The 19,877-nt window shown below is 44.6% G+C and overlaps 1 protein-coding gene across 1 annotated transcript in view; it reads left to right on the top strand.

Annotated features, from left to right (window-relative positions):
- TSGA10 (testis specific 10) overlaps window positions 1-19,877 on the top strand; it is a 418,936-nt gene that overhangs the window by 205,723 nt on the left and 193,336 nt on the right. Inside the window, 1 exon segment of the mRNA XM_033947421.1 lies at window positions 8,389-8,504. Coding sequence (XP_033803312.1) covers window positions 8,389-8,504 — 116 coding nt within the window.

Raw genomic sequence — 19,877 nt, 5'->3', positions numbered from 1 at the left:
CTTCAAGAGAAATCTCTTCATATCAATCTCTTTGAGCTTCAAGTAATCTACAATGCTCTATGTACATTCCAAGATTGTCTCCTCAATCAGTACTGATTCATACTGACACCAAGTAGCCATGTACTATGTAAACAAGCAAAGATGCATGAGATCTCATTCCCTTTGTCAAGATGCATTACAAATCTGGGCCTGGGCAATTCCTCACAACATATTTCTCAAAGTGATCTATCTTATAGGGAAACAGAATGTCTTAGCAGACTTCTACAATCTCACAAATGGTCACTCAACTCAACAGTTTTACGTCAGACAGTTTTAATCTGGGGGACTACAGACATAGATCTCTTCACTTCCCCTCACAATCCCAACCTACTGCTCCAGAATCTATACTCTCAGTCTCTTGGAATCTGATCCCTTCCTTCTTGATTGAATGGACAAGTTCTTGTATGTTTTCACTCCGACTCTTCTTCTAGGGAAAACTTTATTCAAACTTCATCAAGAACAAGTCACAATGATTTTTTATAGCACCTCAGTGGCCATGACAACCTTGCCTCCCTCTCCTTCTCTAGCTCAGTGTATAGGAGCCCATCACACTTCAGATTTTTCCAACATTACTGACACAAAACGAAGGATTTCTTCTCCATCCCAATTTCTGGTACCTCTTTTCCACTGACTATGTATTTTTTATAGTTTCTGTACCAGTCAGACATAATTGAAGCTTCTAGAAAACCTTCCACACAACATTATCACTTCAAGTGGATTTGTTTTACACTCTGGATTGATTAGCACTCATAACATCGAGACACATGTCCTCTTCCATCAGTCCTGGACTATCTCCTACACCTTTCCAACTCTGGTCTTAAAACTACTTCAGTCAGCGTACATCTTGGTGCAGTAAAGGCTTTTCATATTCCTTTGGATAAACAACCTTTGTCTGTCCATCTTCTTGTTTCTAGATTCATGAAAGGCCTTTTTCATACCAAATCACTAATCAAACATCCTCCAATTGCTTGGGATCTTATACTTTCGACCCTCATTTTTAAAAACCCTTTGAACCACTAGCATCTTTATCTCTTAAATATCTCACTTAGAAAGAGGTATTCCTAATCTGCATCACTTCTGCACTTCATGTCAGTAAACTACAATTGCTAGTATCGGATCTTCCTTATACAACCTTCTGACATGACAGAATAGTTCTCTGAACTCATCCTAAGTTGCTGCTGAAGGCTGCATCAAACTGTCACCTGAATCAGTCCATAGTTCTATATTACATTACATTACATTAGTGACTTTTATTCCACCATTACCTTGCGGTTCAAGGTGGATTACATAAAAAGTTATCTGGACATTTCCAGAAGAGTTACAGAGTTGAACGGGTTACTTCGGGGGATTGAAGTGCTTCCTGCAGTGTTAGTTTGTCTTGATGGATTTCTTGAATTGCAGGGTTTTTATTTCTTTTCTGAAAGTTTTGTAGTCTGGTGTTGTGATAAGTCGCTGCCTTGGATAGTTGGTAGTCTAGTTTCGCTGCCTGCGTGGCCAGTAGGTCATCGTACATTTTTTTGAGTTTGATGCCTCTGATTGGGGGTGTATGAATGGTGTCTGGGTTCTCCTTTGCCTGGTTGTGGTAGTTCGGATAAGGCGGTTGTTCAAGTAAGCTGGGCTTTCTCCATTCATGGCTTTAAATAGTAGACAGTAAAATTTGAATAGTATTCTTGCATGTATTGGGAGCCAGTGTGAGTCAAGGTATGCGGCGATGATATGGTCGTATTTCTTCAGCAAATAGATCAGTCTCAGGGCTGTGTTTTGTACTGTTTGTAGTTGTTTTATCATGAATGCGGGGCAGGGGAGATAGAGGATGTTGCAGTAGTCTAGAAGTCCTAGGACTAGGGATTGGACCATGAGCTGGAATTGTTTTCTGTTGAAGAATTTTTGGATTTGCCTTAAGCATGACTGCAAATGATTTCTGTATCGTTTTGTTGATTTGTGATTGCATGGTACAGCATCTGTCTATCATCACTCCCAGAAGTCTTAGGGTGGGTTGAATAGGGTATGTGATTGAGTTTATTACTTTTTATGGTTGGGGTTTTGTGTTTTTCGAGAAGTATAAATTTTGTTTTGTCTGGGTTCAGTTTTAGTTTGTGTTCTTTCATCCATGTAGCCATTGTTTCTAGTGTTCTATGTGGTGTGTCTGTCATGGAGGGTGTTGGTTGATCAAAAGGAAGGAGGATGGTGATGTTGTCTGCATAGCTATAAGAAGTTAAGCCTAATTTGTCTAGGCAGGTGCCGAGAGATGCAATGTAGAGATTGAAGAGTTTTGGGGATAAAGGCGACCCTTGGGATACGCCACAGGGGTTGGACCATGGTTCTGATTTTTCTTTCTTTGTCTTTACTCTGTAGGTTCTGGATTGTAGGAATCCTTGAAACCATGTGTGCACCTTTCCTATGATTCCTATTGTTTCTAGTATTTGTAGTAGAATGTCATGGTCTACCAGGTCAAATGCTGCTGTGAGATCTAGTTGTATAACCAGCATTTTTTTTCCTGTGCTGAGGTGTTGTCTAGCTGTGTCCAGGAGGGAACCTAGTAGTGTCTCTGCGCTGTAGTTGGTTTTGAAAATAGACTGTGTAGGGTGGAGTAAGTTGTGGTTTTCTAGGTAGTTGGTGAGGTGTTTAGCTAGGAGGCCTTCCATTAGCTTGACATATAATGGTATTGAGGCTATGGGTCTGTAGTTAGATGATAGATCTGTTGCTACTTTGGGGTCTTTTATGATCGGGGTGATGATGATTTCGCTAAGGACTTGTGAGAAAAGGCCATCTGTGAGCAGGGATTGTATCCATTGTATGAGGAGAGTGCAGAATTTTGAGCAGGAGGCTTTTAACAGATATGGAGGACAATGGTTGAGGTCGCAGGCTGTGTAGCTGTATTTTTTGTAGGGTCTGTTTAGGTTGGACAATTGTATTGTGGTGAAGTCGGACTAGATTCTGTCTGCTGCAGATGATTCTTTTTCTGTGGGGGAGCATTATGATCTCATCAAAGTAGATTGGAGTTCCTGCAAAGGTTGTCCTGGCTGCTGTAATTTTGTTTCTCTAAAGTATTCAGCTAGAAGGGTGGCTGAAGGGGGTGGAGTATCATTATTGGTCAGGTAGGGTTTAGTGTCTGTGAGTTCTTTTAGTAATTGGAATAGTTTTTTTGTGTCTTGAACTTCTATGCCAATTTGGTGATAGTGTGTCCTTCTCTTTTAGTTTTTGCTTGTATTGTTGGTTTAGTTTTCTCCATGATGTTTTTGTGTGTTCTTGGTTACTTTTTCTCCATTTTATTTCTAGTCGTCTGCATTGTCTTTTGAGTAGGAGTAGTTCGTTGACGACCCATTTGTCTGATCATCTGCTGATTCTGGTTTTTGTTTGTACTGGGGTTAGCTCGTCTAGGATAGCTGTACTTAGTGTGCACCATTGTGAGATGAAATTTTGGGGGTTACTTTCTTGGATTGTTGCGTCTCTTTTATTCCAAAATATGGAGGGGTCTATGTATTTACATGATTCATAGGTTAAGCTTTGGGATTTTGGTTTGATTTTGCCTTTGGCCCAGTTGATATTGAAGGTGTATGTGTAAAGGTCTGACCAGAGGGATCAGGACCAATTTCCATTTGAGGTAGAATCTCTGGTAGAATGGGCTGTTGGGTCATGAAGGCTGTGATGTCAAGTTGGTGGCCTTTTTCATGTGTGGTTTGTGGGTCTAAGATCTTGTAGGTTAAGGCTGTAAATGTGCTATTACTTATTACTTACATTGGATAAAACCTAGGCAGTTTATAACAAGAATTAGCCTGTGCATTTCCAGGGCGATTACAAGATTAATAGATATAGTATGCGTCAGGATCTGGGGAGGGTCGATCAGGTTTAGTTAGATCATTTGACAAATTTCTTGAATAGAATAGTTTCCTGAATGTTTTGTAGTTGGGCGTCATGGTCAGCAGATCGGAGAGGTAGCAATCTAGTCTCACTGCTCTGGTGGCTAATAGTCTGTCATATATTTTTTTGCTTTGTATGCCTTTGATTGGGGGGTGGGTAAAGTGTGCTTGAGTTATCCTTGGTCTGGATGTTTTTTTCCTGATTAGACGGTTGAGGAACCATTGATACAAGGGTAAATCAAAAAGTAAAGGCAAAATACATTTAATGGTTTTAATAGAAGTAATTGTGAGCAACTGAACATATCACTTTTCCATATAGTTCCCTAGCAAGATGATGCATTTGTTTTATCAATCAACTAGTTTCTGCATTCCTGCAGAGAAGAAATTTTTCTACTGCTCCCAAAGCCAGGTGAGCACCGGTTCCCTTGTATCATCATGCTTTGTCTTTTGTTCTCCGGGTTGCAAATGGTGCACCCATGTCTCATCACCGGTGATAATTCTCTCCAGAATACTTGGATCTTCTTCATACCGTCTCAGGAACTGGGTTGCAACCTCCATACTCTGTTGCTTGTGCAGATAAGTAAGCTGTTTGAAAACCCATTATGCACAGACTTTCCTGTATCCCAAGTCATCCTACTTTATGTCAAATGCAGATCCACATCTGATATCCAAATTTGCAGCCAATTGAGACACCATTATCTGTAAGTCTTCTCTAATTAAGACATCCGCCCTGTCAATGTGCTTTTGTGTGTGTGATGTTGTGTGTGTGTGTTCTTCCTGCTTTAAACCTTTTTACCCACTCATAAATCTTTCATTGATTCATGGTGCTGTGTCTATACTAAATCAATATCCAATGGTGAATTTCCACAGGTTTGACTCCCTTTGCACACAGAAAGTGCACTACTGTATGTTGTTTTTCGATGGTGCAATCTTCCAGTGGAGCATCCATGTTTCTAACCTCATGGCTGCCACATGACATGACTGGGAGGGTTTAGATGGGATGGAATAGGTTTTAATGGAGATTTTGGCAGTAGGAACCCAAGCACAGTACCGGGTAGAGCTTTGGATTCTTGCCCAGAAATAGCTAAGAAGAAAAAATTTAAAAAATTTAAATTGAATCAGATTGGGCAGACTGAATGGACCATTTGGGTCTTTATCTGCCGTCATCTACTATGTTACTATTCAACAGGCAATGTACGAGTACATATGTAATATTTTGCTATCTCTGATCTGGTTATTGTGTAATTTAACAATTGCCTTTAATTTTTGATTTGCCCTCTTATGTCATTGTATGGAAAGACATCATTCCAGTACTGACCTTCGTTGTGTTGTCATTGATAGTTTTGTGAGTGTGTGTGGGGGGGGGTCATTTCAAAGCGTCAAGGTGATTTGAAGACCAAGCTTCACCGGAAGGAACAATGGTGAATATATTTCTTGAATACATTATAGCCAGTGGGCTTGAACTTCAGAATTGACTGGCTCGCCTTTTTTTAGTGTGATGTCGGTTCCAGAAATGCAGAGACAGTGGGTTTCCAGAAGTAACTGAGCCAATGTCCTTATAGTCCAGCCACCATGTTTGAGAAGTTGTGCACTTACTGTATACAGTATACTCAAATATAAGTCGATCTGAATATAAGTCAAGACCCCCCATTTTCCCCCCCAAAAAGGAGGAAAAATGGTTGACTCAAATATAAGACGGAGGCTTAACATTCAAGTGCCATGCCCTGCCATGATTTGCACCCAGTGTCCCCTCCCTCACGCCCTCCCCTGCCAGGCTCTGCACTCAGCCCCCATCCCTGCCAGGTTCTGCACCCAGCTCCCTTCCCTCCCTGCCCTACCAGGCTATACAGCCAGTCCCCCTGCCAGCCAGGCTCTGAACCCAGCCTCCCTCACTACTTGCCAGGCTTTATACCCTGTCCCCGCCCCTCCCTGCCAGGCTCTGCACCATGTCCCACCTTCCTGCCCTGTACCCTCTTCCCCCTCTAGTGGTAGGCCGGGACATGAGAGATCCCTCCCGCCTCCTGTTCCGGCCAATATAATTTTTTTACCCCACTCTCCCTGTGTACCTTTTCTCACATCCCTGGTGGTCCAGCAGTGTATAAGTAGGATCGAACTTTGCACGCTCCTGCCCTGCACTGAGCACCTCCTTCTGATCTCATGGCCAGAGGCGTACCACCCACCCGGCCCTGTACTGCTCGCTGAAGCCATATGGTAACCCTATGTCAGCCAAATTTAGTAAAAATCTTCCTAAATAATGCTTCATGCCCAGGATTCTTTCCAGCTCAGTAACAAATTCTGGTTTGTATTTGTTCATTCCTGTGATTGCTTCGTGTCTGCACATCCAGCATGCTTATTGTGGTTGCATATCATTGTGATTGAACCAGTCTGATGATGATGATGGAAATTCTATAAGACACAATAGAGGTTAGGGGTCTCCTAGAAATGATGGAACTGTAGTAAGAAAGCAACATGTTCTCAGCACACAAGTGAATCCAGTCAAGCCTCTGTGCCTAATTAAATAGCTTTCTGGTAAACTCAAAAAGACAGTTTGCAAAAGGGGAGACAATTCATAAGAGAAAATGAGAGAAGCTCCAGCCAATCAGCAGTATGCTTTTAAGAAGGAACCCTTTAGATAGTAAATGCATAAGACTTAACTCTAGAACAACATTTAAGTTCCTACCTTTTAACAAGTTCTGACAACTGTGTTTGGTTAATGCAGAAACTGCCAATATGTGGCAGCATGGCTAAGCTGGGCCCTTAATAAAACTATAGCCACACAGAGGCTTAAAAGTAAAACAAGACACACACTGATATACAGGGAAGAGGTGGCCTGTCTTTTCACAGGCAAGGAGAAATAAACAGTCTTTGTTCTCAGAAATTCTTTCTGTGTCCTGCTCCTACAGGTCCACAACATGCTAGTCTGTCTCTCAAAACAGACAGCATAAATAGCTGGTCTCTGGCCCAGAATCCCAGAGTTTAAGTTTTGTGCTTCAGTATTAAAACAGTGGGGCCTGACTTAACCCTAAAGTCCAAAGTTACACTTAGCAACAAGATTCCAAGATAAACTTGGCATGCTTTTATATATCTGTGGTGGAAGAATAGGACTGAGGGCCTCACTTCTCTCTTCAGGACCTCTCTGTTCTGACCTGCCGGAGGGCTTTTACTTTCCTACTCTCTCTGAGCCCCACCATCCTGATTAGGCTATTCCCTGCCTTCAGATAGCTCAGTTCCAACCTCAGTGAGGGAGTATCCGTAAGGAAACCCTAACCCTGCCTTGTACCACCCACTCTCTCACACAGAGTGTGAGGCAAAGGAGGAATGTATTGATTTATATGTTCTAGAAAATAAATGTATCCTGGTTTAGCATGTGGCTATAGAGTTATGAAAGGGCTAGACACTGGTTACCAGGGGCCTAGGTGAAATACCCTCCTAAGTAGAATGAATGTTATAATATAGAGCTGTGCATACATTTTAATATTTATAATGTTTAGAGAAACAAAGGGAGAAGCAAGTTGAAAGATCCACTGTCTGTTTGTGAGGATAGCTTGTATAATATGTAGTGGCATGAAGGTCAGGAACTGTAACTGAGCACCCCTGGTTAAGGAAACTCCATAAGGTGTTTGTGAATGCATTTTCCATTAAGCTACACTGGCTTAGAGTTATATATATGAAGGTAGATAATGACCATAAGGCTCGTATACTGTACCCATTTGCCTTCTTTACTGCAGTACCACAAACCATGCTTGATCTCTGTTCCTCACATCTAAGAACCTTCTCTTGATTCTGCTATGCTTTCTTGAACTCACGTAGCAATTTTCCTTCCACTTGGAAACTACTGTATGCATTCACCACTATTTCTTGCTTTGAGACATGACCTTTTGCTCTGACAAATGATTGCCACTTTTTGCATTATTTATTCATTTAAGGTATTTACACATTTTATATTGTGCTCCTTCCGCCGCCTGTTCTGTATGGTATACATATTTGGCCCTTGAGTATTTTCTTAAGGCTACTTGTGCAAAATTCGCACGGTTTTGGTAGCTCTCTTTTGGAATGTGTTTACTTCAATATCCTTACTAAGGTAAGGCCCCCCACCCCCACCCCAAATGGACACACTATGTAGATGAACTTTCACTTAATATTTATAGAGAGGTGTTACCAATTCCTTTCTTTCTGCTAGCTAAACTTCTCCCTGTCTGCTATAGCATTCTTTGCCTATCCCCAGTGTTTTGTTATACTTTTTAACAGTCCTCAGGTCACCTAATATGATCACCCCAGATTGCTTTCCTGGTCACTACTCAACGGTAGTTTTTGGTTTGCTCCTCTTTCTAATCTTGAACCATTATGAAGATATTCAGGTTTTCTCTACATAAAAAATTATATTTAGAAAGAAAAGGATAACATATAAAATATCAAAACTAGGAAAAAAAAACCTACCTGAACTATTTTTGAATTATGTGTAGTATTGTTGACAGTATTATTACTTCAGGTTAATGAATGACAAGACACAACGTGCCCTTGCAGAAACACAACGGCGCCTCTCTCTGAAAAACAATGACTTGCATATGGCTCAAGAGAAAATTGGGTGTTTTGAAGAAAAACTTGGTGAGTCATAAAAATATTAAAAATTCCCAGTAGAAAAAGTTATTTAAAACTTAACATTTAAATGCTTCTAATAGTTATACAGAATGCAGGTAATTTTATAACAGGGTGCATAGACTGTCAGGTCCTACAGGCACATGTGGTTACACCTATTTTGTATATACTGTATGTGTGTATATTCTTTTATAAAATAACCCCAGGGAAGCAGCACAAACATTTATACCTGCTTTGAGGCAGCTGTAATTGTGTGCATGTATGTGCCAGTAGCAGTCGGTCCAATGAGCATATTGTATAACATATGTACAATTAGCAGTGGCTGTTATTTCTGTGCACCTACTTTTACACACATTACCTTAGGCCAGTGGTTCTCAAACCTGGATCTGGAGGCACTCTAGCCATACAGGTTTTCATAATATCTACAATGAGTTATCATAAGGCACATTTATTTGTAGCAATGGAAGTAGTGTATGCAAATCTCAGATGGATATTCATGTGGGATTGGAGAAAAACAGATATGGTCTCTCTTCACAAAAGTGGTCACAGAGATGAAGTATGAAACTACAGGCTGGTAAGCCTCACTTCAGTTATTAGAAAAATAATGGAAGTATTGCTGATGGAAAGGACAGAACATTTCCTAGATTCTAATGGGTTACAAGATCCGAGGCAACATGGTTTTGCTAAAAGTAAATTGTGCCAACCGAATCTGATTGAGTTTTTTTGACTGGGCAACCAGAGAATTGGATCGAGTACATGTGCTAGTTGTAATAAACTTAGATTTCAGCAAAGCCTTTGACTCAGTTCCTTATAGGAGGCTCTTGAACAAACTTGATAGGCTGAAGTTAGGACCTAAAGTGGTGAACTGGATTAGAAACTGTTTGACAGAGGGTAGTGGTTAATGTAATTTACTTGTAGGAAGGAAAGGTAAGTGGAGTGCTTCAATGATTGGTGCTGGGGCCGATTCTGTTCAATATGTTTCTGAGCAACATTACCAAAGAGTTAGAAGGTAAGATTTTCCTTTTTGCGGATGAAACCAAGATTTGTAACAGAGTGGACACCTGGGAGGGAGTAGAAAACATGAAAAAGGATCTGCAAAAGTTAGAAGAATGATGTAATGTTTGGCAATTAAAATTCAGTGCAAAGAAGTGCAGTGTGATGTACTTGGGGGAGTAGAAATATGAAGAGCCATGTGTGTTGGGAGGTGAGAGGCTGATATGCACAAATGGGGAGAGGACCTTGGGGCGATAGTGTTGGAGGATTTGAAAGTGATGAAACAGTGTGACAAGGGTGGTGGCTGTAGCCAGAAGGATGGTAAGCTGTATAGAGAGAGGCGTAACCAGAAGAAGAAGAAAGGAGGTGTTGATGCCCCTGTACAAGGCATTGGTGACTTGGAGTGTTCAGTTTTGGATGCCATATCTGGCTAAGGATGTAAAAAGATTTGAAGTGGTCAAGAGGAAGGTGGCAAAAATGGTTTAGGGTTTGCACAAAAAGATGTTCGAGAAGAGACTGGAAGACCTGTATATGTATTCTCTGGAGGAAAGGAGAGACGGGGCAGATATGATGCAGAGTTTTAAATACTTGAAACACATTAATATAGAAACAAATATTTTCCAGAGAAAGGAAAGTGGTAAAACAAGAGTGCATAAATTGATTTTGTAGGGTGGTGGTAGGCTTAGGAGTAGTGTTAGGAAATTCTTTTTCAGGTACATAGACTAAACCGCACGAGACAATTGCATGCGCACAATGCTGGGCAGACAATCGTGCGCAGGATGTCAGCTCGCTGGATTGAAACACTATTTTAAAGCGCTCCAAGGGTGTGTGGGGGGGGGAACCAGCCCACTTTACTTAGAACTATTGGCGCTCCCGTTGTTGGGGGTGTTGGGGGGGAATCCCCATTATAGAGGAAACATTCTTTTTCCTTCTTTTTAGGGAAAAATTACAGTTTCCTCTGTAATGGCGTGGTTCCCCACCCACCCCTAACGGGAGTTCCAATAATTCTAAGTAAATCCCCTCGGAGCACTTTAAAATAGTGTTTTAATCCAGTGCATTGTGATTGTCTGCCTGGCATTGTCCATGCACGATTGTCTCGCGCGGTTTTGACTCGTCACCCTTTTTCATGGAGAGGGTTGTTGATGTCTGAAATGCCCTCCTGAGGGAAGTGGTGGAAATGAAAATGGTAACAGAATTTAAAAAAGCATGGGATAAACACAGAGGATCTCTAATTAGAAAATTAGTGGTATAAGTTGAAGAACTAAAGCCAGTACTGGGCTGACTTGCACGGTCTCTGTCCCATATATGGCAATTTGGTTTAGGATGGGCTAGGCAGGGCTTTGACAAGAACTCCAGTAATTCAGAACATGAGGACAGTGCTAGGCAGACTTTTATGGTCTGTATCCTGCAATGACAAGATAGTTTGGATAGGCTGGCGTGAGCTTCAATGGCAACTCCAGTAATTGGAATCTAAGGACAGAATCGGATGGACTTCTACGGTCAATGGCTCAGAAATATCAAAGAAAAAAGACAATTTAATCATGTATTTATATTGCATGTAACTATTGAGCAGACTGGATAGACCATTCAGATCTTAATCTGCTGTCATTTATTATGTTTGGGAACTACTGCCTTAGGCAATTTTATAACAGCATAAGTGAGTGCATAAAATAATGTTCTACATACTCAAGTCATTTCTAAAATTACCCCTACACTTTTTCCCCTTCTTTTTATAAAAAAATTCTTTATTCATTTTAAAACTTTTAATAAGTGCAATACAAGATGAAAACATTTTACAGTTTAAGATCACTTAATATTCTATCAGAAACTAATTCAAATCAAATATCCCATCCCCCGAAACCCCAACAATTATCTTCAGTTTTAAGAAAACAAAAATTATCCCCCCCACCCACCGCAATCTTGGATGTGTATGTTCAAAGGGAAAAAGTAATATTCATTCTTTACAGTATTTTGTTAATGGGTCCCAAACATCTCTAAATTTCTTAAAATGCCCCTGTTGAATAGCTATAGCATAAAGAGTTCCACCAAAAATTATAACATAGCCGATCCCAATTTTTCAAATTATTTGTAATATGCTGTATGGCAATCCCTGTCATAATAAGTAGTAATTTATTATTATTATTAGACAAAATTTGGCTCCTCGCTCTTATTGATGTATCGAATAGCATAGTATCATACGATAAAGCCACCGGATTTTCCAGTAAATTATTTACTTGACTACATATGGATTCCCAAAAAATATGTATCAATGGACAATAGAATAATAAATGATCTAATGTTCCAGCTTCAAGATGGCAATGCCAGCATCTATTAGACTTACTTCTACTGTATCTCATACACATTCAGACAGGTAAAATAAATCAGACCTGATTCTACATTTAAGAAAGAGCTACACATTCCTTGCGCATATAAATGACTACTACCACTACTACTATTTATTTCAATCTGACTTAATTGCCAGATATGTACCAAAATGCACTATGTGTTATTCTATAAAGTAGTGCTTGTTATGACATATAACTGCAAGGGGGAGTGTATATATGGGTAGACAAGGAATGATGGGTATAGAACCAAGCATGCAACTTATAGAATACTATTACCGTATATACTTTTGTAGCCAAAAAAATGGCCCAGAAATGGGGATCTCAGTTTATATTCGGGTCCACCTTAAATCCTGGTGGTCCTGTGGTGTGATAAGCCAAGCCGGGACAGGAGCAATCCCTCCCTCTCCCAAAGTGAGGAGTCGAGTCCTGCCCTGGCTGTCAGCCTGCTGTAGAATCACAGTGCATCCCTTCCTTCCTTCCATCATTCCCTGCTGTAGAATCAACATGCGTTCCCTATCTCCCTGCAGTAGAATCAATGCGTGCCCCCTTCCTCCCTCCCTCCCTGCTGTAGAATCGCCATGGGCTTCCTCCCTCCATCCCATGTAAAAGCAGTATAGGACTCCCTCAGGCCTACATTTATCACTAGTGGCCCAGCAGGGGTGAATCGGGGCAGGAGTGATTCTCTTACACTCCTGCCCATGCAGTCTAGCTGAATAAATATGGCTGCTGCAAGTTTCCATGGCAATTCATGAGACTGCTTCAAGTGTTGTGAATTGCCATAGAAACTTGTGGCAGCCATTTGTTCAGTGAGACTGCGCAGGCAGGAGCATAAGAGGACTGCTCCTACCTGGACCACCAGTGATTAAGGTAGGTCCAGGGGGGAGGCTTATGCTACTTTTCTGAGGGAGGGAAGGAGGGAGGGAGGGGTGCATGATGATTCTACAGCAGGAAGGGAGGGAGGGGACACTTGCTGATTCTACAGCAGCGAGGAAGGGGGCATGTGTTGATTCTACAGCAAGGAGGAAGGGGGCATGCATTGATTCTACAGGGGGGGAGGGCATGTGCATTTATTCTACAGGAGGGAGTTGGGAGGGGGCGCACATTTATTCTACAGCAGGAAGGGAGGGAAGGAAGGGGTGCACAGTGATTCTACAGCCAGCTGATAGCCGGAATAGGACTCCACAGCTCACCTTGGAGGAGGGATCGCTCCCATCCCAGTTTGGCTCACCACACCACTGGACCACCAGAATTTAAGGTGGATTCAGGGAGAGACCAGTACAAGGTTGAGGTGGGCAGGTGGGTGTGCAGCTGGGTGGCTCTTGAATATAAACCCTCAGTTTATATTCGAGTTACCATCTCCCTCTTTGTAGGGGAAAAATGTTATCTCATTTTATATTTGGATCAATTTATATTGAAGTATATACAGTAGTTGCATGCATTACATGGCACACTAAGTGTGCCTACTTACATCAGCCATTGACCTGGTGTAAGAGATTGTGCAGGTTTACACAAGTATTCTTTAACTTATTAGGCAAGCCCAAGTGCCTTTATGCAATTGGTGTTCATTGCACCCCATTGTGGTACCTAATTTGGGGCGCTAAGTTATAGAATTATCTCCTTATTCTGTACTTATATAGTTAATGCTGGGTATATTAAGTTTGTGGACCACTAGGTCAGACACAAGTAGTTCTGGGTAATTTTCAAAACCATCCTGATGGGTAAAAAGTGTGCATCTCATCTAATATAATAAAATGGTAGGCCGTGCATGCGCACTAAAAAAAACGTGTTCCCTGAGCTGTCCCGAAAATACGAGTGCGCATGCGCGCCTACAACGTCACCACAGCCTGCTCTCCGTCTCCACCTCGCGCCGCTGCAGGCCCCACACTCGCAACTCACACATCCGCTGCAGCCTAGCAACTCGGACCTCAACCTTCCACCCTCAACCGCCTATGCCGGCTCAGGCTGGCGCGTTGAGGAGTCGGAATGCAGACCCGGAAGAGCGAAGGAAGCCTCACACTGAGCAACTATATTTACACTGTGCAACGAGCCTCTGCCACGGTCCCGGGTTCCTCTCAGCCTACCCTTCTCGCGGTCTGGCCGGCTACCTTAGTCCTTTGCCGCCGCCGCCACCACCCCTTCCCTTCCCTACCCGCGGTCGACAAAACTCTTGCCTCCAGCAGCCGCCGCAGCACTGTAAACACGCTGCTTCGCGGCCTCTACTGCCTTCATTTGCTCTTCCGTTTCTCTGATGACGTCATCAGGGACATGGAAGAGCAAATCGGGGCAGTAGAGGCCGCGAAGCAACGTGTTTACAGTGCTGCAGCGGCTGCTGGAGGCAAGAGGTTTGTCGACCGCGGGAAAGGAAGGGGGGTGGCGGCGGTGGCAAGGGACTAGGGGAGCTGGCCAGACCGCGAGAAGAGAAAATCGCGTGGGCCACAAAGAGACAGGGAGGAACTGGGAAGAAGGAAGAGGGAAAGGGGCCTGCTTTGGGGTAAGGGTGTGCTTGGAGGCACACAGCTTTGCTTGGGGGGGGAGACAGAAGGGGGGCCACGGAGAGACAGGGAGGAACTGGAGCTGGAGAGGGAAAGGGGCCTGCTTTGGGGAAGGGCTGTGCTTGGAGGCAGACAGCTTTGCTTGGGGGGGAGACAGAAGGGGGGGCCACGGAGACACAGTCAGGGAGGAACTGGAGGGCCAGAGGGAAAGGGGTCTGCTTTGGGGGAGGGGTGTGCTGGGAGGTAGATAGCTTTGCTTGGGGGGGAGAAAAAATGGGGGGCCACGGAGAGACAGTCAGGGAGGAATTGGAGGGGTAGAGGGAAAGGGGTCTGCTTTGGGGGGGAGGGATGTGCTGGGAGGCAGACAGCTTTGCTTGGGAGGGGAGACAGAAGGGGGACCACGGAGACACTGTCAGGGAGGAATTGGCAGGGTAGAGGGAAAGGGAGCTGCTTCGGGGGGGAGGGGTGTGCTGGGAGGCAGATCATTTTGCTTAGGGGGGGAAGACAGAAGGGGGGCTACGGAGAGACAGGGAGGAACTGGAGGGGGAGAGGGAAAGGGGGCTGCTTTCTAGCACCCGTTAATGTAACGGGCTTAAAGACTAGTCTTAAATAATAAAATGCTAGCCCCGCATGCGCACTTGCCTCGCGTGTTCCCTGATCCCTTTTCTGTCGGGATGTGGCAAGACAAGTGCGCATGCGCGCTTATTACGTCACTGATGGAGAGCAGCGAATGCAGGAAGCGGAGTGGCCAGGTAAACAAAAAAAAAACAACCGAGCGAGCCGGGCCGCTGAGAAAGCGCGGGAGACCTGGCCCGGGCTGCGAATGGGTAAGGAGCTGGGGCAGTGAGCCTTCCCTGCGGCTGAAATGGAGCCTGGCCACCCTCTGCAACAGACCACGGGAGTCCGAGTCCTTTTCCGCTCACCCCCCTTCCCGCAGACCCGACTACCTTGGCGATTCAAGCAGCGTGTGCACCAGTCTTCACATGCTGCTTCGGGCCCTTCTACTTCCCTGATTTGCTCTGCCACGTCTCTGATAATGTCATCAGGGACGTGCCAGAGTAAATAAGGGCAGTAGAAGGACCCGAAGCAGCGTGTGAAGACTGCTGCTTGAATCGCCGGGTAGGTAGTCGGGTCCGTGGGAAGGGAAGGGGGGGGCGCAAGGACTCTGGGGAGAATGGCAGACACCGGCCCTGTACTAACTCCAGTGGACAGGGGGAGCAGGAAGGGGTGCTGATGGACAGGGGGTGAAATGAAGGGAGGCCTATTGCTGGACAGAGGGAGCAAGAAGAGGTGATGATGGACAGGGGGGGGGAAGGAAGGGAGGCTTATTGCTTGACAGGGGGAACAGGAAGAGGTGCTGATGGACAGGGGGGGGATGAAAGGAGGCCTACTGCTGGACAGAGGGAGCAGGAAGAGGTGATGATGGACGGGGGGAAAGGAATGGAGGCCTATTGTTGGACAGGGGGAGCAGGAAGAGGTGCTGATGGACATGGGGGGGGGGGAAATGAAGGGAGGCCTACTGCTGGACAGAGGGAGCAGGAAGAGGTGATGATGGACACGGGGGAAAAATGAAGGGAGGCTTACTGCTGGACAGGGGGAGCAGGAAGAGGTGCTGATGGACAGGGGGGAGGTAAAACAAAGGGAGAAGGGCTGCTGCTAGATAAGGGGAGCAGTGAAGGGGTGGTGGTGGACACAGGGGAGGTAAAAATAAGAGAAAATGGACAGGAAAAAGCGGATAAGGAGACAGAGAGAGAAAGAAATAAAGACAGACACATATATTCTAGCACCCGTTAATGTAACGGGCTATAAAGCTAGTATAGATATATTTATTGAAATACTTCTAATCTGCTTATCATTCCTTGTGATCTTGGGCAAGTCACTTAACCCTCCATTGTCTAGGTCCAAAATTAGATTGTGAGCCCTTTGGGGATAGGAAAATACCTACAATATCTGAATGTAAAAAGCATCTTGAATCCAAAATTTAAATAAATAAAGAAGTAAATATCAAAGTTTCAAAATCTAAAATGCATCAGAAGAACGGAGAGAGTCAGGACTGGAGAGGAAGAATCACTCCGCCCCTGATGCTGATGTCACTCACGCCTTCAACAACCATCCTCCAGGACACTGGAAAGCAAGGGGGATGTCGGGGCAGCCCTCATCCACCAGGAGCTGCCCATTGAAGCCTCTAAACAGCTGCAGTGGCCCAAACAACAATGGAAGAATGGAGTAAGGGCTGGCGTGGGAAACGCATCCCCGATGCTGACGTGGCGCCACGGCAATCATCTTCCAGGGCACCAGGAAGCAAGCAGGACATTGGAGCACCCCTTCACCTACCAGGAGCTGACTATTGAAGCCCCCAAACGACTGTAGTGGCCCAAAAAGCATCAGAAGGGTGGAGAGAGTCTGGATTGGTATGGGAGAATCATTTGAATACCCCCTTCCCTTTCCCTCCGCAAAACTGACATCACTTCCAGAACCTGCAACCCTCTTCCGGAAACAGACAGAATGATGGGATAACCCCTCATCCACTCCAAATGATTGCAGCAGCCTAAAAAGCATAAGAAGAGCAGAAAGAGTCGGGGCCAATGTGGGAAAATCACTTTGCCCCCCTGTCACTGATGTCACTTGCAATCAATCAACTTCCAGAGCACCAAGAATCAGACAGGATGTTGGAGCAGCCCCTCACCCACCAAGAGCTGTCCGTTGAAACCCCCAAATTACTGCAGTGGCCCAAAAAGCATCGGAGGAGTGGAGAGAGTCAGGGCTGGCGTAGGAGAATTGCTCCACCCCATGAACACTGATGACAGTTGTGGCACCTGCTCAGACACAATTATAGCACTTAATCACTCCTAAACTGTCTAATGCAACTCCTGGAACATAACAATAAGCTAATGATGACCTAATTGATATTGTAACTATGTATTTGTAACTACTATTTCACCTAACTGTATTAATAACTGTACTGATCTACATGTAATAGCAACTCTATTGAATGTTCATGTCAAACTTTTCATTGTAACTTCCTGGGTAACTAACCCAACCCAACCTCTTGTAATATAATTCGACCTTGAACTGAATAGGTAAAGGCAGAATATAAAACCTGATTAACATTACATAAATAACCCATATGAACGTTCTATTTGAAAATTTCCTAAGCTGAGGTTATTTTTTAAAAAGACACTTGGTTTTATTAAAGCCAACTTAGGTGCCTATGTACCTTCATAAAATAGGCACCCAGGACCAGCTTCAGTAGTGTGCAAATCCTCGCACAAAGTTACATCTACGTATAATCATTGAGAATAATTTTATAATAGGTTACCTAGGTTGCAAGTTCAAATTAGTTGCCTATTCTGAAGCAATTTTATGAAGACACATATGTGTGTTTATATGTCTTTATAAAACAGCCTCACAAAGACTGCAACAATCACCCATGTACATATATATACCTCTTCTCTGCACATATTTTATAAAATAAGAACATAAGAATAGCCTTACTGGGTAAGACCAATGGTCCATCAAGCCCAGTAGCCATTCCTCAAGGGGGGAATGCCTGAAGAAAGTGCCTATCAAGATGCTAGACAAACTGCCCTGGACATTTGCACGAACATCCTCACTAGCACTTTGGCAGAAGAGGGTCGAGTGCCAGAAATTGATAATGAAAGGGCGCACAGGGCGCTGGGGCAACCCAAAGTTAATCTACCCTGCAACATCATCTTGTGCTTGGGAAGCTTCTGGGTGAAAGAGGAGATCTTTTATGCGGCAAGGAAGTTGCGGGATTATAAATGGAATGCTCTCACGGTAGAAATTTTTCAGGATGTCGCGGCAGTCACTTTGAGGAAGCGCAAAGATATGCAACCAGTGACGACCTATCTCCGGAGGGAGGGTCTTCGCTATTGTTGGCTCTATCCCTTTGCCTTGGCCCTGACGGTGGGGCGCACAACTAAGCGAGTCTGAACAGTGGCTGAGGCATGGTCTGTTTTGAGAGATCTGGGAGCCCCTAACCTAACGGAGGGGGGCTCATTGGCAGAGCGAGCAGGAGGCCGATAAGGTCCATCTGGAAGGCAGCACCAGATCCAAGGGGCGGTTGCCCGGAATGCAGCGTGCGGTGTGCTTGCAGAACCGCCTACATGAGTGGAGCCTGGACTGCTGTTGGACTTAATTTCTGATTTGGATGCCCCCTAGGGGGCGGACTTGGAGTTAGTGGTGGAAAGTTGGTAGTGGACGAGTGGATGATGGGGTTCAGGGTAGGGGTGGTGAATGTGCATGGTGAGTGCGAGTTGGATGGGGGTTGGACGGGACTGTAGAGTCTTCTGTTTATTACTATGGGGCTGATTGTATAATTCAGGGGCGGTCGGGGGGGGGGTAATGTTGCTTCTTCTTTCAGGGAACCTCGAGACCAAGTAGAATGGTCTCAAGATTTAGCAGTGGGTTTGGGTCTGGGAGGAGGGGGGATTTTGCATGTTGGGTGGAGAGTTGGGGGAAGGGAAGGGGGATTGGGGTGGGGGTTGTCTGGGGGATGGTGCTCTCTGCCCTACTTTGGATTTGGGTAGTCAACTGGTGCTCTGGGGGGCCCTGGTCAGGAGCTGGGATGGCCGGGTTGCCTTTGTGTCTATAAAGGTGTCTATAGAGTGGTTGAAATTTTTAGACCCTGGTTAATTTGGTAACCTGGAATGTGGGGAGGGATTAATTCACCCGTTAAGCACTCCAACATTTTACGGCAGTTGCAGCAACACAAAGTGGATGTGGCGTTCCTTCAGGAGACTCATTTGAATGATATTGAGCATGCCAAGCTGAAACAGTGGTGGGTGGGGGATTGTGTGGCAGCCTCTGCACAGGTGAAACGCAGGGGGGTGGCGATATTGTTTCGCAAGGGTCTTGTTGATAATCTGAAAATTTTGGCCAGGGATGGGGAAGGCCGCTATGTGCTCTGTCAGGGGTTACTAGTGCAGCGTAACATGGTGTTTTGCTGTGTCTATGCCCCAAATGACTGTGATCCAGCCTTTTATGCCAAGCTGACACGCTTGCTGTTGCCTTTCTCTCAGAGTTCTCTCATTGTTGGAGGAAATTTTAATGCAATTAAGAGATCCCTGCCTGGATTGTACTGGGCCAGTGGGAACCACACGTCAAGCCGGGGAGAAGGAATTACAAAAATTTAGTGACAACCTAGAATTAAGTGATGCCCTGGAGGGTGTTACATGAGAATGAAAAGGATTTTACGCATTTATCTAGGGCGCATGGTACCCAATTGCGCAATGATTATATTTGGGTGATGGAGTCTGTGTTTCGGGGCATTGAGCAGGCAGACATTGGATCTTATACAGTTTCGGACCATGCATGGGTCAGTGTGCGGTGGCAGGGGGGTGGGGGGACTCGGAGGGCTTGGCGCTGGGTTTTCCCACTGGCCCTGTATAAGGATCAGAGTTATTAGGAGAGGTTGTTGGCTTCTTGGAAAGATTATAAGCATAATAATGCACATGCGGAGGAGGATCCCATTCTCTTTTGGGAAGCAGCGAAGGCGGTGCTGAGGGGGGAGACCTTAAGTTATAGTAGTC

Source organism: Geotrypetes seraphini, chromosome 6 (genome assembly GCF_902459505.1).
Source record: "Geotrypetes seraphini chromosome 6, aGeoSer1.1, whole genome shotgun sequence".
NCBI lineage: Eukaryota > Metazoa > Chordata > Amphibia > Gymnophiona > Dermophiidae > Geotrypetes > Geotrypetes seraphini.
The sequence above is the reverse complement of the archived record's forward strand: the minus strand, read 5'-3'. Positions and strand labels throughout refer to the sequence as shown.